At 38.4% G+C, this 23,038-nt stretch overlaps 1 protein-coding gene and 1 long non-coding RNA gene across 2 annotated transcripts in view; one reads left to right on the top strand and one right to left on the bottom strand.

Annotated features, from left to right (window-relative positions):
• The window catches only part of LOC107558491 (vam6/Vps39-like protein), a 22,514-nt gene extending 6,372 nt beyond the window's left edge, over positions 1–16,142 (bottom strand). Inside the window, exons 1-20 of the mRNA XM_016242151.1 lie at positions 15,821–16,142; positions 15,501–15,604; positions 11,780–11,845; positions 11,596–11,660; positions 11,190–11,232; positions 10,313–10,407; positions 10,108–10,206; positions 9,932–10,024; positions 9,500–9,683; positions 7,799–7,919; positions 7,284–7,404; positions 7,063–7,192; positions 5,392–5,534; positions 5,166–5,306; positions 4,833–4,974; positions 4,374–4,460; positions 3,220–3,293; positions 2,341–2,557; positions 1,348–1,476; positions 1,138–1,240 (exon numbers count right to left, since the gene is read on the bottom strand). Of these exons, the coding sequence (XP_016097637.1) occupies positions 1,138–1,240; positions 1,348–1,476; positions 2,341–2,557; positions 3,220–3,293; positions 4,374–4,460; positions 4,833–4,974; positions 5,166–5,306; positions 5,392–5,534; positions 7,063–7,192; positions 7,284–7,404; positions 7,799–7,919; positions 9,500–9,683; positions 9,932–10,024; positions 10,108–10,206; positions 10,313–10,407; positions 11,190–11,232; positions 11,596–11,660; positions 11,780–11,845; positions 15,501–15,573 (2,126 nt within the window). The 5' untranslated portion in view covers positions 15,574–15,604; positions 15,821–16,142. The remainder of the gene's footprint in view (positions 1–1,137; positions 1,241–1,347; positions 1,477–2,340; positions 2,558–3,219; positions 3,294–4,373; positions 4,461–4,832; positions 4,975–5,165; positions 5,307–5,391; positions 5,535–7,062; positions 7,193–7,283; positions 7,405–7,798; positions 7,920–9,499; positions 9,684–9,931; positions 10,025–10,107; positions 10,207–10,312; positions 10,408–11,189; positions 11,233–11,595; positions 11,661–11,779; positions 11,846–15,500; positions 15,605–15,820) is intronic.
• LOC107558492 (uncharacterized) overlaps positions 9,548–23,038 on the top strand; it is an 18,260-nt gene continuing 4,769 nt past the window's right edge. The window contains exons 1-2 of the long non-coding RNA XR_001605485.1: positions 9,548–9,560; positions 15,845–15,846. This is a non-coding gene — a long non-coding RNA (uncharacterized lncRNA). The remainder of the gene's footprint in view (positions 9,561–15,844; positions 15,847–23,038) is intronic.

Consider the following 23,038-nt stretch of genomic DNA (forward strand, 5'->3'; position numbering starts at 1 on the left):
TTCTTTCAGACGAATCCAATCGGAGTTATATTAAAAATTGTCCCGTCTATTCCAAGCTCTATCATTGCAGTGGGTAAGTGTTTCTGTTGAACAGTCTACAAGATGTCAAATAAAGTACATGCATCCATAATAAAATGTGCCTCACACGTCTCCGAGGGGTGAATAAAGGCCTCCTGTAGCAAATCCATGCGTTTTTGTTCATCACGCGCGCTCCTCTGAGAAATGCTAGTCTCGCGAGTTTGTTTACAGGAGCAAAGGAAGCAAAGTTTCTTTACTTTAGCAAAGGAAAACCAGTCTTCTCTTGGCTTATATCGAAATCCTCCTACATTTTTCTTTACAAATCCTCAGCTTGTACTTCTAATTAGTGACTGGCGTTTTGTTTTGTTCTCTCTCCGCGTTCGTCACTAATCACGCAACGCCGACGTCTTACGTCATCCGCCAGAACGGCTTCCACGTACCACAGATAGATGAAGTGAGAGAGAAGTGTTTATTACGTTTGAAATATGGATATTTTTCTGACAAAAACGCATGGATTCGCTACAGGATGCATGCCCCGGAGCCATGTGAGGCATGTTTATTATGGATGCGCGCACTTTATTTAACGTGTTTCGGGTGTTTCGGACTGTTGAACAGAAACATCCGCCCACTACAATGATAGAGCTTAGAAGTGGCAGGACAATTTTTAATATAACTCCGATTGGATTCGTCAAAGTCATATACACCTAGGATGCCTCGAGGGTGAGTAAAACACAGACTTTGTGGGGAAGTCGTGGCCTAATGAGAGGTCGGACTCGTAACCCAAAGGTTGCGGGTTCGAGTCTCGTACCGGCAGGGATTGTAGGTGGGGGGAGTGAATGTACAGCGCTCTCTCCACCTTCAATACTACGACTGAGGTGCCCTTGAGCAAGGCACCGAACCCCCAACTGCTCCCCGGGCGCCGCAGCATAAATGGCTGCCCACTGCTCCGGGTGTGTGTGTGCACTTTCGATGGGATAAATGCAGAGCACTAATTCCGAGTATGGGTCACCATACTTGGCCACATGTACGTCACGTCACTTTCACTAATTTTCCATTTTAATTTCATGTTGTATTTGTGATGCAGAAGAGTGCTAGGGGTCAGTGCAGAGCGGTACTCACTCTTCAGCCATACGCGTGTCTTTGAGAATGTGAACGTAGATGAAAAGAGCCTGCTCATGTTTCCCCATACGACCCAGGAGAAGAGCCCTCTCCTCCAACAGACCTGAGAGAACCAGAGAGAGGAAGGGGAGGAAGCAACACAAGAACAGCTTTTGTCATCCAGTTTTATTTCTAGATTTTCTATTGTATGCCTCTGACCTGTGAACTCACCATCAAATGGAAAATCACTGACGAGTCGCTCTGGCTCATAGCTGCTGGACACTTCCAGAAATGACAGAAGCTTGTTCCTGTACTCTCCCAGCTCTCCCGCCTCCTTTCCTGCAGCTACAGCTGGAACACCTGGACACAGTCAACACAGCGCACTTGGCCTTTAAATCATCTAGATGGCAAGTCTTCGTTTTAGACATGTTTATGGATACTCTGTGTCACAATTTTTTTGTTATCCATTATTCTATTCCTTCTTTTTGTAAAACCCTGTCTAGCCCACACCCACTCAATTTTTACACAAATTATGACTCTTTTAGATGTGTCGTCATTTCCATCAGAAAAAACAATCGTGTTGTTAATAAAGGGTCTATTCAAAACGTATAGTACTAGTGAAGAGCACTGCTATAAGTACCACAAACTCTCAGTAAATATTATTTTGTTTACTTTCCTTAAGAATTAAATGAATGTTTTGGTGGCTTAATTAAAGTATGATAATAAAGTTATTTTATGAAAATTTAATTCTGAATATAAGTGATGGCAAGAGCTGTGTTATACATTTTATACTAGTTACAAAGTAGAAACACAATAAAATAAAGCCAATCAAAATATAATATAAATGTACAATGGTGTCTCTGCAGTTAACGACAACTAGCTTCCTTTTTATGAAAAATCTAAACACTCACATAAATTCATAACATTTTCTAATGAGAATACAACCATAAAAAATGACGTGCTGGGGAAAATCTTCTATCTGAGAATGAAAGATTATTGTACCAAATATCATCCTAAAAAAGACAAACTTTATCTCAAATTTAGTCAACAGCAGTCACCAGAGATTATGCTGCAGTGTTCATTATTTTTGTATAGTTTCAGCTGCTGCAGACAGACTGAATTTCACTTCTATTACTTCAGTAGATATTGTGCTATTGTTTCCAGCAGAACCGCTCGATCAGCTCTCATAAAGCAGTGTGAGTGAGTGACAACTGCGTGTCTGACCTTCAGGCAGTGAGTTGAGGTACACTTTCATGAGGCCTTGCACCTTCTCCAGGTAGAGCTGGATCAGAACATTGTGAAACTCGGGCTGTGTCTCATCCCACAGGTGAATGATGTGCTCCAGGTACGGGATGGCCAGCTCCTGGAAGCCCTCCTTCAGGAAGTTCACCACCTTATCCCTGGGCAGAGTCTCCACCTCCGTCAGGTCCTCAGTGAAGATCTGCAAGTAGAAAAAGATTAATCAAACTCAAGCGTTTCAAAATAACCACGGAGTACATGGGTCAAAGACGAAAAAGGGTTCAAGCATAAAAACAATACTGCTTTAAATTGTTGTTTTAAATTTTTTTACGTTTTCCGTTTCATGTAATTGTATTTTTGTTTTTCGGAGCAAAAAATAAATATCATACATTTTCCCCTGATTTACAGAAGACACCCACTAAAATGTCATTCAGTGTAACAATCTTGTCAGGCATATTTACAACAAAAATCAATTTATGACATATTAAAAAAACTAATTACTTTCACCCCAAATACTAATTAGTTGTAATTTTACATATTTTTTTTAAAATTTGCCACTATCCTAGGTTTCGCCCATTTGTCAGTATTCATTTTTTACTCATTTAAAACCCAATAAAATTGATTATGCTCACTTATTCTTTTATATATTTTAAGTGTTACACTGAATGACAATGGAACATTATTTCAACCAAATTTTAACATTTTATTCTTCAAAAACTTATTTGAAACCTTAAATGTAGACACTTTACTTGCATTTAATGTACTTTCTATGGACATAAAATCACTTTTGTAAATTTCTTTTGATGCAGACATCTTAACGTCTTTGACCCACATATAAATACAACCAGATCATGTTTATCTCACCTTTAGTCCATCCTCTGGACAAATCTTCAGAACCCACGGCGAAAACTCAAATATGATGCCCAGGTTCTCCACACCTGAAACACATCATATTGTTGATGTAGTCCAGGGATCCTCAAATCTGGCCCACGAGATCCACTTTCCTGCATAGTTTAGTTCTAACCCTAATCAAACACACCTGAGCAAGCTAATCAATGTCTTCAGGATCATAAGAAAATATGTGAGTTTGATCAGGGTTGGAGCTAAACTGCAGCGCATTGGCCCTCCAGGGCAAGATTTGAGGAACCCTGATTTAGTCTGAAAGAACGAATATTACTTATCAATCATCCCAGTGTTACTAACACACAGAATCAGTTGGCTGGTTTCTATACTGTATTTGTGGGAAATGGATTTTAACGTTCAAAAGTGTTAAATGGAGATGAGAGTGCTACACTCTTATTGAAATTTGATTTGAATTAGATTTAAGAAGAAATAATACCATTATTATTATTATTACATTTTACATTACAAAAGTGAAATTATAAAACTTAATTTTACAAAAAATGACAGTCTTGATTTCTATATTTTGAAACATTAAAACCATCCAACTTTTATGTTGATGGAAAACTGCAGGGAGCCTTTAAAGCTTTTCTTTTGTTCATCAGTGTTTTTCTTTACAAGTATGAGAAGATGGTTGGTGCATGTTACATGCGCAAATTTACTTTAATGCGATCTGAACTGATAGCAACTGATGCAAAGATGAGCTCATGTGGAGCAGCATTTGTTGAGACACAGCAGCACATAAAGATCTGCTCACGTGTAAATGAACACAGTGCCACACTTCACTCTAAAACAACTATTTAATAATTGCACTAAGCCATATTTTGCCAATTTGCCACTAAGCTGATTTAGGTTTTATTTGGTATAATCAAGCAGCTCTAGGTGGGAATCTCCAAAAAATCCACTGAAATTTTGCAGCTGCGGTGGTCATGTGGGACTGCGAACACGTTTAAGATTCTGGCTCACTTCTCGTCCTTCAGGCAAAAGAGGGCATCCAAAAACTCTGAGGATAGCTAAGTAAATACTAAGCTTCAATGTGCACAATCCCAACTACAGCAGTTAACTTGTTTGTTAAAACTAAGTAGTTTATGTGCAGTAAATGAGTGTGGTCGTCTTACCCAGTCTCTGAAGATACTGTACAGTCCTCTCATGCCCCTTCAGAGGAGAGTTGGCTTTGGTGGACTGATCCAGCAGAACCTGCAGAGCTGGACAATCGCACTTCTGTAAGTCTACTGTCAATGCTGGCATACAAACAGCAATCTGTGTATATTCATGAAAGTGATGTTTATATAAATAAGTTTGTTTGGCTGCAGTGAGAGTTTTTTAGGCAGTGTGGATCCACATGGCCTGCTCCTCATCATCTCTTCTGTAAGGCATGACATCAACAAAACATCTCAGGACATGATTAGATCATCTCTGTAAACAAGAGCGGTTCTGAGCCCTCCAAATCACATCCAGATGCTTGAGGACACCCACAGAGATTACACTCCTAATGGAGATTACTGGAGGTCACATACACATTCATATGACAATCTACTTTCTTCTCAGTAAGCGGAAGCTGAGAAGATTGAGCACACCTTTCTGATGAAGGCCTTTTTTCTCATAGAGGATGATGAGTTCGCTGTATTTGTGGGCTTTCTTCAGCACATACTCGCTCTCCTCTATGTGACAGTGGTTGTTCTCCAGCCGCAGGAGAGGCGACACTAAGGCTACATTGGTCTGTGGTTTAAAAAAAGAAACATTCTTAAAATCGAGATAAACTGGCTATAGTGATTTGCTATCATCGTTCTTCACTGTATTTTCAATTTCGGTTTGAATCAACAATGGCTGTTAATCAAGGCTCCATTTCAGTTAACATGCTGTCTGCACTTTGCAGAACAGAGCTACTGAGAACAATCGGAAGGCCTTACGTGGAGGTAACATTTCAGCAGAGTGGTGTCGATGATCTGAAGGAGCTTCTTGCGGCTCTTGATGGTGGGGGTCCCCTCCATGGGAGGGGAGGGGGTGAAGGGGTCCGAGTCATTCAGCTGCTTCACTAAATGACTGCGTTTCTATCACAAAAGATGCAGAGAAGACTGTAACAAGATGAAAAGAAGTTTAAAAGCACTCCGTATGAAATTGATGAATCGTGAATACCGGTGTCAGGTAGTCTATGAGGGCCAGGTGGGCTTTCTCCAGCTCGGCTCCAGACAGCACAGGCAGAGGGTTGGGGTAGTGCAGCTGTTTGCGGTAGTCAGAGGGGAGCAGGTCTGGATACAGTCCAATAACATGAGTGGGATCTATATAAGAGAAGAGTCAATGGGGTTTTTTGACTGGGTTTTAGGTTAAATGTCTGAAATCAGGTCTGTGGTGAACAAGCTCAGGATACTTTCACATTTTTCTACCATATAAAATATATCAGTTACACCAACTTGCGATCTTTTTTAATGTTTTACTTGAAAAATGAGTTTGCTAACAAGTGTCTAAATGGGACTATAGAGGTTGTGGAACAGATAAACTCATCTACTCACTAGTCACAGTCTCGTTGTGTTTATAATGCCTTACTACTCTAACGCCAACTTTCAGTGATGATGGTTTTTTAAATATCGTTTGGAAGCGTAATGGTGGTGATGCTAAAGTCATGTATAGCCTGTTTGGCTTTTTCAATGAGTTTTTTTGACTGGGTTTTAGGTTAAATGTCTGAAATCAGGTCTGTGGTGAACAAGCTCAGGATACTTTCACATTTTTCTACCATATAAAATATATCAGTTACACCAACTTGCGATCTTTTTTTTAATGTTTTACTTGAAAAATGAGTTTGCTAACAAGTGTCTAAATGGGACTATAGAGGTTGTGGAACAGATAAACTCATCTACTCACTAGTCACAGTCTCGTTGTGTTTATAATGCCTTACTACTCTAACGCCAACTTTCAGTGATGATGGTTTTTTAAATATCGTTTGGAAGCGTAATGGTGGTGATGCTAAAGTCATGTATAGCCTGTTTGGCTTTTTACTTTTGGAGATTGTATTTAGGCTTCTAAATTCACAAAAGTCGTGTTCATTTGTGAAGACTATCACATGTAAGAATCATACATTTTTATTGGTCACGACACAAACTCAATTTAGAAGCCAATGCAAAAAAAAATCCTATAGGGTTTTTGTTGAAGGAACCAGGGTTGGCCTACAAAAATACCTCATCACTGCAGAACTCTATTGTGCATACATCTTTCTTTCCTGGTCCAATGGCACTCTCTAGTGGGCTAAATTAAGCAACCAGACAACAAGACCGCAGACCATCTGATCTATAGTGCACACAAAAATGAAAAGACCTTTCCAAAACGCCAGTCTGATTGATTGGTATTTAAACCAGTTGGTTGCCCACCAGAAAGTTTCTCTCAAATACTTAATCAATGAAAAAATACAACTCAAATCAATTACTTATTTGGCAAGTTACTCAACCCCCCCATTTTGATTTTATTTAATCATATTTTCAAAATGCATTTATTCAAATTGCTTAGAATTAATTTAGTTAAATAGTATGAGCATGTTTAAAATGTGGCCAGCTGTGGAACAAGCAATACCAATTTTTTTTTTAATGCATGAGATTGAAATAAATTGGATTTATTGATGTAAAACAGAATATTTTAAAGGTTTATATTACAGAAATCTTACATTTTATGTTAAAGATGTGTAACCCAAACGTACTGAAATTTTATATGCATTTATGTCTTTATTTTTATTTAAAAAAAATGTGTGCAATGCATCACACACCGGACACGTCCGTCTTTCCGTACTTGTGGTGCATCATCACTGCTGTATGAACTCACCTGTGCCTAACTTTGCAAACACCTGCATGGAGTCGTCAAAGCGTTTCTGACAGAACAAGTTGAAGGCAAACAGGTTCTGAATGTGATGGATCTGTTGTCTCTTGTCTGCATCTGAATCATCCTTCATTATCTGAGGAAAGACGAGACAAAAACAAGCTCAGCATATGATAACACTGTGTACTTTGCATTTAGTATTTACTGGATGTGAAAAAGTTTCTCACCGCTAGCTGAAGTGCCAGTTCAAACTGTTTGTCCTGTAGCAGCTGTCGTATCTGGCTGGCTATAGAGATGGGCACCAGACGCCAAACAAAGTGATTGCTAGCGACATACACAACATTCGATCTGTGAAATTACAGAGGGACAGAAAGAACAGAGTCAGATCACCTTTCACAGCAATTTAAGGAAAACATGCCTTAAACATTAGAGCAAAAATAACTAAAGTTGGGGTATGAGCAAATGTCACGAAACTGTCAAGATGATGAGCAAATAACTTTAATAAACATCATCTTCTCAAATAGGATGCATCTGCATTCTGCAGGTGTTTCAGTGGATTATAGGTAAATATCTGCTTCAGTGAACACAAGCGGGAACTGATTCAGACTTTTTTGCTAACCTGTTTGACCAACCCATGAAAAAAACAGATTGATCGACAAATAGGACATTACTAGTTTTAAACAAATGACAGAAAAAACTGGAAAACATGACTAATGAAATCGCTTTAATAGACAGGTCTCACCCAGCGGAGGTGATGAAGCGCGGTCTCTGCAGTTCTACGCTCTGCACCAGCAGTCTGGGCTCAAGCGTGCGGATCTCCACGTAGCGTGGCAGCACTGCAATGATGTACGGTGGTTGGTGCTCTAATCAACAGACATGTGGAAATAGACTCAGAAATGACTTGAAAAATCAGTAGAATGGATTTAAGAATGGTCAAATGTGTTAGACAGTACCATACTCTCTAATTGCTAGCTGAAAGTTTAATAAATAAGAGGAAACATTTAAAAAGCAGCCATGCAAAGAGCAGAGGATTTGATGAATTTTGCATGTTGGGTGTTCTTAAGTCTGTGGAAATCTGTAGGTTTTTCTCCTGAGTTCTGCAGGCACAGAACAGCTCTTGCATTCATTCATTTCCATGACTCAGTTCGAATTCATTGTAACGACTCGATTTGTTTGTATCATCACTCAGAAAAGGTCTGTGGAAGTTTTCAGAATGTTTTAATGAAAATACATGTAGGTAAATATAGCTGTTTATTACACACAAGTAACTTTACATCATGATAAAAATGTATATCACGACATGATAATTTTTGCTGGAAACGAGGCTGTTAAGATACCAAAACGTTAGATACCAGAGAAATTTCACAATTCTCCAAACTAATTTTGACACCAAATATATATATTTTTTCAGTTATTAAAAAGTAATGACGTTCAATTATTTGACTATTTTTGCTGTTATTATTATTAACAGTTTATCAGGTCAAAGAAATGACATTATGTTAGGTGCGTTTTCAATTTGTTGTGGATATCCGAAAGTAAAACTAGATGAGATTTAGAATTTTATTTTACTGATTATTTGATTAGGTTGCCAAAAGTTAAAGGAACACTCCACTATTTTTGAAAATAGGCTCATTTTCCATCTCCCCTAGAGTTAAACAGTTGAGTTTTACTGTTTTCGAATCCATTCAGCCGATCTCCGGGTCTGGCGGTAGCACTTTTAGCTGTAGCTTAGCATAGATCATTGAATCGGATTAGACCGTTAGCATCTCGCTCAAAAATGACCAAAGAGTTTCGATATTTTTCCTATTTAAAACTTGACTCTTCTGTAGTTACATCGTGTACTAAGACCGACGGAAAATGAAAAGCTGCGATTTTCTAGGCCGATATGGCTCGCTGCGTAATATCATTGGTTTAACTCTAGGGGAGTTGGAAAATGAACCTAATTTCAAAAATAGTGGAGTGTTCCTTTAATTCTAAAGCGGAGAGTTCCGGTGCTTGATTCTGATTGGCTGAGCCACGTTCGAAGCTGTTGCTCGGCAACCACAACTGTTTCTGAGGAACTACATTGTTTGTTGGAAGAATACTGTTTTTATTTATATCATTACACTTTATTTGCTCGGTTTTATTTTGTGAAACCTAACTACATATATGGAATAACCGTTTTATAAAAGCTTTGCGTCGTGCCTAACAATGCCCCTTAGCCGTTATAAATTCACTGTAAACCACGGCTTATTGCTTTATTTATTTATTAAAACATAAATGTGAATTACAAACTAAAAATAGTCATGTTTATTTTCAAGATGGTAACGGGACACCAGTTTCCTTGATGATCTGTTAAGTCGTTCACCTTGTTTTAAGTGACTGAACTCGTGATCAAACGTGTTTGGTAAGTTGCTAATGAGTACCTGAGAAACATGTTTGTTAAGACTGACATCATACATACCCATTGCGACAGGAATGTCCGTCCAGTTAAGGGCACATTTCTGAGTGCAGACGCCTTCTTCGTTCAAAACAACCGTGAGGTCATCCTGACCCACTGCGACCTTCCCATCAGCCAGCGGGGCCACCAATGGCTCCAGCTGTTTCCCTGTGGGGAACAGTTCTTTGACTGAGCCACGTCCATCCATCTAAAGAGAAAAGTCACATGACTGACCCCAAAAAAACATGTGTGTATGAGCATCCATATTGTGATACAGTTAGCTGCAGAATTTGAGAGAAAATCTGGTCTCGGGCTCTGATGGCAATGCCACAGTCTGTTCACTGTCCACCTGATATATACTGTCCGCTGTTGTATTGATGCTACCTAACATAGACAGTCTTCTGGCAAAACTGCAAACTACACATTCATAAGCAGAACTACATTTGTTTGACTTACCCGGATCAGATAGTAGTCTCGCTTGAAACCCACACATATGGAGTTCTCACACCAAGCCATGGACTTGGGAATGTCTGGAGCAGCGAAATCCCCCTGCAATAGTGAATAAACATGATTTAGGCTAACATTATGGCTTACCAGCAATCTTTCATTTCTGTGTTTCCAAGCCTCAAGACCTGTAATTCATGGAATTCTCTGTCCTTCCAGTAATACAGCTGAATTTTCCTCTTGACTGCAACACACATGCGCAGTTTGGCCTCACCTGAGCTAGACTGCTGAAGAAAGAGAGAGAGAGACAAAAATAAAAATAAGAAATCAGATTTGATCGCTAGGTCAAAGCATTAACGAACAATTGCAATCACTTGCCATTCTTTAACCTACCTGCAGGTCACAGGCAAACAGTGAGGCTCCTCTGGCTTTGGACACAACAGTTATCTGCTGGAACGTGAGCAGGTCGTGAACGTGGATGTTATTTTCTGAAACAAAAGAAGGCAATGATACTGCTGACACTGAAACTACACAGTTCCTTAAGATGCTTTTCACTTACACCACACCAATTTGATCTAGGATACAAGTTCCTCAAATGCAAGCCACAAATGAACACATCATATTACAATAACTACATTTACATGCACCCTCATAATGTGATTATATCGCGATTAACAATTACCTCATGTAAACCCAATACTTTGATCACATTCATGCGTTTGAGCTCATAGTCAGAGTAAATTATGCGGCATATGCCAATTTTAAATCGCAATAAACAGGCATGTAAACACCTCTAATCACATCTATACCACTCTTGACTAAAGTGTGCATGTGCTTGAATGAAGTTTCCCTCCACTCCAAATTGCTGAACTCTGTCAACAAAACATGCTGCCACCAGTCTCTGCTGAATCTTCATTCAGAAAATAATGCAATGGTCAGTATAGGCAAACCCAGTTACAGCAGCATTGCTATCACATGTTCATCAATGCCCCTAAAGAAATGTGGCCAGTAACACACCTACTGCATGCAAGTTCATCATTTGTGCTGTGCATCGGGGTATGTGAATAATGGTGGCAAATATAACCACACTTCTTAGCGAATAATCAGAATAATGAAAATCACATGCAAACGGGAGGTTTGTTTGTGTCATGCAAACATTTCACTGGGAGTCATTCCTTTTCATTATTGGACATAATCACATTATTGGTGCACATGTAAACCGAAGGATCGGAGTAGTCTTTGACTAAACAAATCTGGAAAACATACTTACCCAACAAACTAATCAAAATCTTGTACTGTGACACCACAAAAAGCTGAGAGGAAACAGAAAAACAAATATTAGAAGCAGCAATCAACACTTGTTCCTTTAAAGATAGCTCACCACATTCATTCTGTCATTATTATTCCACCCTCATGACGTATGCAAATAAAAAATACAAAAATAATTATAATAATATTTTTGAAGAACCTTCATGCAGTTTGCCCATAAACTCAAACTCAAAAAAAGACCAAAGAACACCATAGTCAAATCATATGACAGCTCTGTGTGGGAAACAGGTATAACATTAAGTATTATCCATGGATGACATAATAGAACAACATAATGGCGTGTAAATAATGACAACATTTGGCTGAACTAATCCTTTAATTGGATGGACTTCTCTATCTGTTCATACCTGCTGAATCTTCTTTGAGAAGTTCTTATTGGATTTCTCTAATGTAACTTCAAACCTGTTTGTACCTGTGAATAAAATGTATTATTAATTATATTATTATTAAAAGGCATTGCCACTTCAGCTTAAAAATAAACTCCACAAATGACTGAAGCTATAAGCACAGGTGCAAACATAAACTATGCACCTGCATCTTTCTTGATCCTGTACAGAAGGAGATGGCCTGGTTTGGTCCCCACAAGCAGCCAGTCATCTGGAAACACAGTATGATTATCACACATCAGTGACACATGGCAACGTTTTAAAAATGAGTTCATCAAGTCAAGTCTGCTTTATTGTCAATTCTTCCACATGTACAGCACATACACACAGAGAATTGAAATTGCGTTACTCTCAGACCCAACTATACAAATAAGGTCAAACGTAAAAATATATATAAAGCAGAACAAGGCACATGGCAGATAGAGTGCAAACCAGTGAAGTAGACAACAGTGCAGATATAATGATTTGTAGTGCAAAGAGCTTATTCAGACTGATTAAAGTGACAGTGTGTGTGTGTGTGTATTTGGGAGGGGGGAGTGGGAGAGTCCATCAGAGGGTCAGAGTTCAGTGGTGCGTGGGGCAAAAGAGGGGAGGGGGGGCAAGGTCGGGAGGGAGTTCAGCTTCCTGACAGCCTGATGGATGAAGCATCCAGCATGAAAAATTCATAGTAGTACAAACAAAATTAAGAGGGTCAGCTCTAGTGGTCCAAAAATTCTAAAATTGCTTGACTATTTTTATTTATATATCAATACATTTTTTACCTCCATGTATTGGTTTTGCAAAATCACAGTTTTTTGTGTCATTTTATTCATGTATTTATTAAGTTGGCTTGAGAAAGCAAAAAAAATTAATAAATAAAATCACAAACTGAAGCCAAAATTCAAATGAAAACAAACTGGAGCCCATTAGACTCTATCAGACTTCCCTTCCATGTACTATTTCTAATCCATTCAAACTTATCTATCTAATATTTCTAATCTATCTATCCTAGCGACATGCTAACATGCTAGAAACATACTATTGGTGCGTTCAAGTCATGTTGGATAGATTGTATTTACGAGTTGAACACATGAACGCCACCACAAAGTTGTTATTACGAGTGGGAAACTACATTTTTTTCAGAGTCCAGAGTTTCAGAGTTGGGGGCGACACACATGAGAAAACGTGTCGGATGCAATGGACGCATCCAAAGACTAGATATGCAGCATCTGTATTGATGGTAAATTTGTTGAAATTAATAAAATGATAATTGTTTTGTAATGTAAAATAAAACTTTGTTACATCTACAAAATATTATATTATTGTATAATTACCAAAGAACATAATGATTCAGTTCACATCACCTTCATAAATTGAATAAAAACAGAAAAAAGCAAAAACACAATGACGCACATTCTTTATTCATCATTTTGTAGATGTAAAGTTTAAAAAAATCGTTGAATTTTATGGAAAAAAAGTTCAATCGCCATATTGTTCCGACCAAAGTGACTTACCTGACGTCGTTATTACGACTTGTCAACTCGTAAGTACAAACGTCCCAGGAGGACTTGAACGCAGCATAACAACATGCTAGTAACCTGCCAATCATGCTAGCAACATGCTAGTAGCATGCTAATCATGCTAGCAAGTAACATGGTAATCATGCTAGAAACATGCTAGTAACTTGCTGATCATGCTAGAAACATGCTAGTCACCTGCCAATCATGCTAGCAACATGCTAGTAGCATGCTAATCATGCTAGCAAGTAACATGGTAATCATGCTAGAAACATGCTAGTAACTTGCTGATCATGCTAGAAACATGCTAGTCACCTGCCAATCATGCTAGCAGCATGCTAGTCACCTGCCAATCATGCTAGCAGCATGCTAGTCACCTGCCAATCATGCTAGTCACTTGCTAATCATGCTAACAACTAGGGCTGGGCCAAAAAATCAAATGCGATTTTCATGCAAATCTCGTCAGTAAAGTCGCTTCTGGTGATTAGTAGTAAATCTCTGCTGAAGACAACTAACAACATGCTAGTAGCATGCTAATCATGCTAGAAACATGCTAGCAACATGCTATTAACTTGCTAATCATGCTAATTACATGCTAGTCACTTGTTAATCATGCTAGCAACATGTTAGTAACTTGTTAATCATGCTAGCATCATGCTAGAAACTTGCTAATCATGCTACAAACATGCTAGCAACATGCTAGTAACGTGCTAATCTTTGTTGTAGCATGGTGTGGTATTTGGGCAACTCTGGTAACGCTGCCCTCTCATTCTGTGCCGCGACTGAAGAAAGGTTGGGAACCACTGGTCTAGAGCACATTTCAAGGTACATGTATGTGAACATACAGAAATATTTAGCAGATTTAAATGTCATGCAATGATTGCTCAGTTTCACTTTTACACTGGACAACTTGAGATGAATTGACCCAAGAGTCCTTTAGATGGCTCTAATAATCACACACCCTCAATATGTACCTCATAAACCTCACATATGTGGAATTAACACTTGGTTTAACTGTACTTTACTGAGCTTTCATTTCCCTTATACTTGCTTGATTGAATCTAATCTAAACATGTACAATAATACTACATGTTCAACACATTGTAAGCTGCCTAACTCATAAAATAACTCTTGTTCTTCAGAATAGTTGTCTTTTCTCCAGCTATGACTCAAAACCAGTTGTTTTGGACATCACAGGCCTGTTTCTAAGTCAGCTGACCAGCTTCTTTTTTTTTTTTTTTGATAGGCAGCTCAGCTCATCAGGTTGTGATACATAACCAGAGAAAGGTCATTTGATCATTACAGACTTGTGCCGGTATTCGGTAATGCGATATATCACGGTAATGAATATGCACGGTATTGTTATCGTGGGCTCTTCTAAATACCGTGAATAATTATATATTACAAGTTATTCAGAATTTTGAATGCATTTTAAGAATACTTTTCCCATCAACTGGTCAAAATGCACAACACCGCTGCATGCTGCGCGAAAGAGGCGTGCGCACTCTGATGTAAACAAGTAAATGATTTAAACAGCCATTCAGATTTGTGTATTTGCTCTGATGTTCATCACAGCGCCAAATACTTACATATGTAGACTTAATAGGCTATTTATTTTCAAACCTTTTTTTACATTTTAATCTGGACTACAACATGCCCTAGATATTGTTTGAAAGTGTTCTTCTTTATTGTTCGGTCACACTTTACATCAGGGCTTCATTAGTTAACATTAGTTAATTCATTAGTTAACATAAACTGCCAATGAATAATTCTTCTCAACATCTTAGGTATTCCTATATTTAATAACACATTGTTAAAATCGAAAGTTGCAACTGTGTTATTTAACAAGCTAACATGAACTAAGACTTAACTAATAATTAATCACTTCTGTAGCAAACGTAGCTATTGCGGATTGTGAATGTTAATGCATTAACTAAGGCTAATGAGGTCTTATTGCAAAGGGATACCTATTGGTCTTTATAGTTCTTCTGCACTTTAATCTGTGTAAAACTTTTAGCTTTATACATTTTTCTGTATTGCTTTATTGCATTTAAATGTTCAGTTATTTTTGTTATAAGAAAAAAGCTATTAAACCTGTTAAACTGTATTATGACGGCACTTAAAAAAAAAACTAAATTCCAATACCGCGATAATACCGCGATAACAGCATTAGCAATTAATCGCAACATGAAAATTTGATCCCGGCATATCTCTATATTCAACTATTCGATCCATATTGCTCAATAAAATCTGTCTAGGTAGCAATACTCACTAGACGCCCATACATAGTATGTAGCCAGCTAAACAGATTTTGACACACAGCCAAAGAGACTGCTCATGAGAGTTGAAGGAAAGGGAAGCAGAACTCACCCCAGGCCGCCAGACAGTCAATCTGGAGGGGTAATTTCTCCAGGATAGGAACTGGCTCGTATGCATCATGCATACTGGAGCTCTTATGCACGACCAAACACACTTAAAGAAATACCCCACAATGCTAAGATAAGACACACGACCACAGTACAATCTGCTGGCAGCTGACAGAACAACTGTAAACAACCCCACCACTACACAACAGTTATAAAGAGCGTTCACGTCTTTGTTAACCAGCTCGACTCTCGTCAAAAGTCCCAGAATTGTCCCACTCCATCCTTCTCGAGTCCAAAAATAAGCGAGGAAACACTGAGTGTTTTGCTGTGTTGTTAATGTGTCATGAGCAGTTGGCTAGTATATAGCTTTCATATTCTGCCCTTTAATCTTGCTAAAACACAGATCCTCGATGCTCGGATTCCAACTGGGTTTCATCCCATTGTCCTGCGCGATGCTGGGGTTTGCTGTCGGCTGTTTAGAGCTGATATCGGCCAGGACTCGGTGTTTGACAGCCAGCAGAGAGAGAGCTATTAGAGCTGCGGGAACTCCGTGACCAGCACGTGACTGCCGCTGTGTCTCATTCAGAAGGCTGCACCCTCTGTAGGACGCATATACGAAGTGTCCTCAACCTAGAATTAAACGAGACGGCCTCCGTAGGTCGGGCGGAAAAGGAAACCGGAAGTATCGCGTTGCTATGCCAACACATTTAGAGCATCGTTGCGCTCTCACACTACTTAAATGAAGGGAAATTATTTCTAAATTTGGAAAGTAATTTGAACAGTAATGTTGTTCAATGTTTGAGGAGCTGCAGCGTACCTACAGCAGGCATCTATTAGAGAGAAAAAAAGGAGGAGGATATTAAAAACAAAGTTTATCCGTTTTTACCGAGGCGAATTAAGGTAAGTTGTAAACACCACATCTGCCGGCGCCGGCATTTTTCAAATTAACAACGGTTGTTCACGGCGACGCAAAGAATTGTGGGTTATCTGTAGCAGCGAAGGATATCTGACACACCTCATGCATCCTCCGAAATCCTGTGACACAAGGTCGCAGCCTTCTAAATGAGACACAGCTTGCGAGAGCTCACAAGCAGAATTTTCTTGCTTAGTTCTTCTTCTTCTTGGTGTTTAATGGTGGATGGCATACAACTTTTAGGTGCATTACCGCCACCTACTGATTAGGAGTGTGGATCAGTACCGTACTCTTCACTAAATTCTATTATATAATGTCCTTTAAATAACGCATTAAAAATTGAAAGTTTTTATCCCCTTATTTATTCCCCAAAATGTTCATCAAATTAAGTTTTTCTTTATTTTCCTTGAGGACATCCATCAGTATCTTTCTTTCCTTTCCGTATCTTGGACACTTCATTATAACATGCTCTACATTTTCCTCCATATTACAATATTCACATTTTCCAGTTTCATGTCTCCCCATTCTCTTCAAACTGCTATTAAGAGCAGTATGGCCAAATCTAAGCCTTGAGATTATAGTTTCCTCACGTCTATTTCTTCCTGTTATTCTGTACTTACCAACAATTCTTTGAATGCTATAAAACCATCTCCCTGTTCTTTCTTCTTCCCAATATTTCTGCCATCTGTTGCTTGATTACACACTTCATTTCACTCTTACCATACTTTAAATGCATATCTATGTCTACTTTCTTTGTTGCTTCCTTTGCATATTCGTGTGCGAACTCATTTCCTTTAACTCCCATATGCGCTGGTACCCAACAGAAAGCTACTTAAATTCCCATCATCTGGATCCTATATATTGCTTGAAGAATCTCAATCATTACAGGTGCATCTCAATATATTAGAATGACGTGGAAAAGTTCATTTATTTCAGTAATTCAACTCAAATTGTGAAACTCGTGTATTAAATAAATTCAATGCACACAGACTGAAGTAGTTGAAGTCTTTGGTTCTTTTAATTGTGATGATTTTGGCTCACATTTAACAAAAACCCACCAATTCACTATCTCAACAAATTAGAATACTTCATAAGACCAATAAAAAACATTTTTACTTCATTTCACTCTTACCATACTTTAAATGCATATCTATGTCTACTTTCTTTGTTGCTTCCTTTGCATATTCGTAAACATGATACTCTTTCTATATCTTGACCATATAATTAAAATTTTACCTCTTTACTAATCCTACATTTTGAAAAGAATAATTTTTTAGTTTTTTCAACAGAGAATCTAAAACCCCACTTATATGACCACCTTTCTACTTCTGTTATTGCTTCTTGCACTTTCCTTACAACAAACTCTAAATTCCTCCCTCGTTTCCAGATTGCACAATCATCTGCATAAAGAGAAATTCCTATTCCCTTTTCAACACTTAAAAACACATCATTAACCATAATAGAAAATAATAAAGGACTAATTATACTCCCTTGTGGTGTTCCATTTTCTACCTTTATTATCTCTGAAAATTCTTTCCCAATCTTTACTTGAATAGCCCTCTTGTCCTTTCCTCCCTTCTTCGTTAACATTATCCGAACTATGGATTTTGTCAAATGTTTTTATGATCATTTCCGGTTTCTCCTTCTCTGTCACAGCTGTGCCTTCATTATTGATTAATGTAGGATATCTAACCTCTCTCCTAATTCCATTCATTTTCCTTATTATGCCCCATACTTTATAAATATCTGTTTCTCTTCCCACTGACTCACAAAATGATCTCCAATATTCCCTTTTTGCTGTTTTAATAGTTCTTCTTACCTTTGCCCGCATCTTTTTAAACTTGATTAAATCTTCAAAATTGTGTGTTCTTTTAAGTATTTTAAAAACTTTGTTCCTTTCTTTTATTACTTTCCCACATTCTTCCGTCCACCATGGGACTATCTTCTTTCTCCTATTCCCTAAACTTCTTGGAATTGATTGTTTTGCTGCTTCTATTATACCTCCACAAACTACTCGATTTAATTCCTCTATTTCCTCATCACTATTAATTACTCCCATCATTTCATCACTTATCTCCCTGAATTTCACCCAATCTGCTTTACTAAATACCCATCTTTCTGACCCACTTGACTCATTTATTTCATTTCTTATACCTATTTCTATAAAAATTGGATAATGATCACTTCCTAACGTACTATCTTTCTTAACTTCCCACCAACATAATCCTGCTATAGCTTCCGATACAACTGTAATATCAACTGCCGTTTCCTTCCCATTTACCACATTTATTCTAGTACCATCTCCATTGTTTACACACACTACATTTTTTAGTTCCATTAAGTCCTCTATTACTTCCCCATTTGAATCATTATAACTATCCCACAACGTATTATGCCCATTAAAATCTCCACAACAAATAACCTTATCCCCTAAATTTATTGCAAGTTCCTCTATGTTTTCCAATGTTATTTTCTTACACGGATTATAATAATTTACTATTTTAATATTTCCTCATTTAAACAAAAATACAGTGAAAGTCAATGAGGTCCATCAGCTGGACCTACGCACGTTCTTCAAAATATCTTATTCTATGTTCAGCAGAAGAAAGAAAATCATACAGCTTGTGAGTGAGTAAATTATGACAATTTACATTTTTGCATGAACTATCCCATTAAATGTTCTGACAAACAGAAATGGATTTTGAAGCATTCATTTTGGTACACAATCACTATCACTTTTTGTGATATTCAGAGATTATAGTTATTTGTTGTTGTGATATTTACAAAGCCACTGAATTATTTAGACTGCATGGGTGGAACTCCTGTTGAGGCAATAAACTCAAAATATAACACATTCTGATTTGTACTTGGATTGGCAGCCGTTTTCATTTTACTCAGGGAGGTGGAGCACGGAGCACAATAAACCAATCTGGGGCAAGTTCAAACTCAAACCGGTGTGCAACGTTTTGCTACGGTTTCCGGGTTGAACGACATGTTTCCTGGAAACGGTGTGCAACGGGGTTTGAGATACGTTTTCTCTTGTTTGGTAGGTGTCAAAAATGTCAGCCCAATCAGCAGCAACATGTATATAAACCACGCGGTCTTTTCATCCTGAAATGCGAGGCAAACGTTGGATCACAATAATTAGGAACCACAGTCTATTGGGATGTTCTCTTTTATTCTGGACGGCAAGGGCAGTGACTGTAACATCGAGCGTATTTTGCTGTATTAAACACGTATTTATACCGATTTCATCAGGCTCCGAAAATTCTTCAAAAAGAACACAAAGAATGGTCTTCTCAGCTGCCATAGTTGCAACTCTTGCGTCATCAGAACAAGGTGTTCAACGCACCACCGTTTAAAATACGTTTTGCACCGTTTTGTCGGGGCTGAACGCAGCCCTGATTTCATCTGTCCAGAGTGCTGGAGATGGTACAGTCTGTTTCCGACCGCTGTGTGAACTGTTCAAGAGACTAATGACACACACACACACACACACTCTGAAGATGCCCCTATACACACCTGTTCAGCCCGAGACAAACATGATGAATGCAGAAATGAAAACCATCCTGCCACAGGGCTGCTGCTCATTATTGGTATAAGTGAAGCTTTTATCTAGAATACTGAGTCTTAATATTGGCCAGTTTTATAGATCAGCATTTAACCTGAGAACAAAAAAACATCAGTGTTCTCTCTCTCTTTGATATGCATTTTTTGGTTAATTTGACTATGAAAAGTCATGAATGTTAAGATATATAGCAATTATATATTGCAATATGCATATTATAAATACAATATATTATAAATATTACAGCAGTTGTAAATCCAGCTGACATTAGCTTATTAGTGCAGTTTGAAATATAGATACTTTAACATGTTGCTGGTCCCTATGATTTGCACGTCCCTCCGAAGGGAGAAGAAGCTCGTCGGCTTTGGTTAAAAGCCTTAAACTTAAAGAAACCACCGAAATTTCCGTATGTTTGCTCTTTCCACTTCGTTGATGGCAGACCCACGGAAAATCATCCATTCCCCAAGAAACAATGCTCCAGTGAAGACTCTGAGGCGACGTCTCGTCAGGATATAGACAGATAGAGCAGTTTCTCCTGAGCATCTGAAGGACTTCAGTGTTGTGTTTTGCAGATGATGAGCAGGGTGACCATGAGACCGCACAAACGGAGCCATTGCAGCTGCCCCTTCAGTACAGTGATGCCTGCACTCAGTGGGAGCTCCAGGCATTGACAGACCACACTTATGCCTCCCGGGATAAAATAATGTTACACAAGGCAACACAGTTCCACAGTGAAGATCCCTTAGCCCTTGCCATTCTCAAGAATGACACTAGCTCTTTATTGTGCACTGGCTTCACCCTTAGGCCCAATCCCAATTCTACCCCTTTCCCCTACCCCTCCGTTTCGCGCGTTCACGTGAAGGGGTACACTGTAACTGATTTTTGTCATTTGAACAGTATTATACTCTAATATGTACAGTAAGATTCTGTAAAATGTGTATACAGTATTTTACTGTAAACCGCAAAGGATTATGGGATTAACAAAAGACATTGTTTAAACTATTTCTTTATTGATGACACTCCTATTGGGCATGAATAATATTTAGTGCTAAGCTGAAGTTGTTGATAGCAGTAGAAACCTGTTACAAAAAAGTGCATAGGGGGATAGCTCAAATTAAAATGATGTAATTTACTTACTCTCAAGTTGTTCCAAACCTATGTTCATTTCTTTTTGCTGCTGAACACAAAGGAAGATATTTCGAAGAATGTTTGTAACCAAGCAAATCGTGGGTCCCATTCACTTTCATAGTAGTAAGAAATAATTCTATGGAAGTGAATGGGATCCGAGAATAGTTTGTATATTAACATTATTCCAAATATCCTCCTTTGTGTTCAGTAGACCAAAGAAATGTATACAGGTTTAGAACAACTCGAGGTTGAGTAAATGATGGAAATGTTTATTTTTGGGTGAACTATCCCTTAAAGCCAGCTACTGTGATTGTATTGAATAAAAATACCACTGTACTACGACTGAAACACCATGGTGCCGCCATGTACAAAATACTTTTGCTACTTTTTGTAGAGAATTGAGCAGTTTCTCCTGAGCATCTGAAGGACTTCAGTGTTGTGTTTTGCAGATGATGAGCAGGGTGACCATGAGACCGCACAAACGGAGCCATTGCAGCTGCCCCTTCAGTACAGTGATGCCTGCACTCAGTGGGAGCTCCAGGCATTGACAGACCACACTTATGCCTCCCGGGATAAAATAATGTTACACAAGGCAACACAGTTCCACAGTGAAGATCCCTTAGCCCTTGCCATTCTCAAGAATGACACTAGCTCTTTATTGTGCACTGGCTTCACCCTTAGGCCCAATCCCAATTCTACCCCTTTCCCCTACCCCTCCGTTTCGCGCGTTCACGTGAAGGGGTACACTGTAACTGATTTTTGTCATTTGAACAGTATTATACTCTAATATGTACAGTAAGATTCTGTAAAATGTGTATACAGTATTTTACTGTAAACCGCAAAGGATTATGGTTGCTGCTGAACACAAAGGAAGATATTTCGAAGAATGTTTGTAACCAAGCAAATCGTGGGTCCCATTCACTTTCATAGTAGTAAGAAATAATTCTATGGAAGTGAATGGGATCCGAGAATAGTTTGTATATTAACATTATTCCAAATATCCTCCTTTGTGTTCAGTAGACCAAAGAAATGTATACAGGTTTAGAACAACTCGAGGTTGAGTAAATGATGGAAATGTTTATTTTTGGGTGAACTATCCCTTAAAGCCAGCTACTGTGATTGTATTGAATAAAAATACCACTGTACTACGACTGAAACACCATGGTGCCGCCATGTACAAAATACTTTTGCTACTTTTTGTAGAGAATTGAGCAGTTTCTCCTGAGCATCTGAAGGACTTCAGTGTTGTGTTTTGCAGATGATGAGCAGGGTGACCATGAGACCGCACAAACGGAGCCATTGTTTATTTTTTACTGTTTGCTGGAAGTGGCTGTAAATGGACAAAAGAGAAATGCACCCTAACTCGACGAAAGGTTAGTATATTATTTCTGTTTTATGCAAAACTGCGATATTTTAAGATGTTTTCACTTGTTAACAGCAAACTAACATTATTCATCATGTCATTTTTCATGTCGGGAGTTGGAGCCTTTTTTTCTGACTGACGGCTGGAATGCCGCCAAAAGGCTGATAACATCGACTGGTGAGTATGGTAAGTTAAGGTCACCTATATTGCTCGAAGTAAACCTTAGTTAAACCGAGAAACACGTACGATTGTAAGTTAGCTCCTCTGGCGAGTCATTATTTAACCTTAACAGTGAATTAACGTGAAATACTGAGGTAAAGTTTCAGTGGAGATATTAAACAGTATTTTCTAGTACTTCTTTTGTTTGTTATTTTCAGATTTCTAGTCTGGACGTAGTCTGCAACATCGGAGGTGTATTTTGGATCATCTTCTTGTGAATGCCATAGTATCGATGATAACATCAACTGGTAAGTTAATAATGTCAGTTACCCGAAGTAAACTAATTTAGTTGAACAAAGCGAAGCATAGTAAGTTATCTTCTCTACTCTGCCTCTTTATCGCAAGTAAGGT

The sequence above is a fragment of the Sinocyclocheilus grahami genome, unplaced genomic scaffold (assembly GCF_001515645.1).
Source record: "Sinocyclocheilus grahami isolate Dianchi unplaced genomic scaffold, SAMN03320097.WGS_v1.1 scaffold646.1, whole genome shotgun sequence".
Lineage (NCBI taxonomy): Eukaryota > Metazoa > Chordata > Actinopteri > Cypriniformes > Cyprinidae > Sinocyclocheilus > Sinocyclocheilus grahami.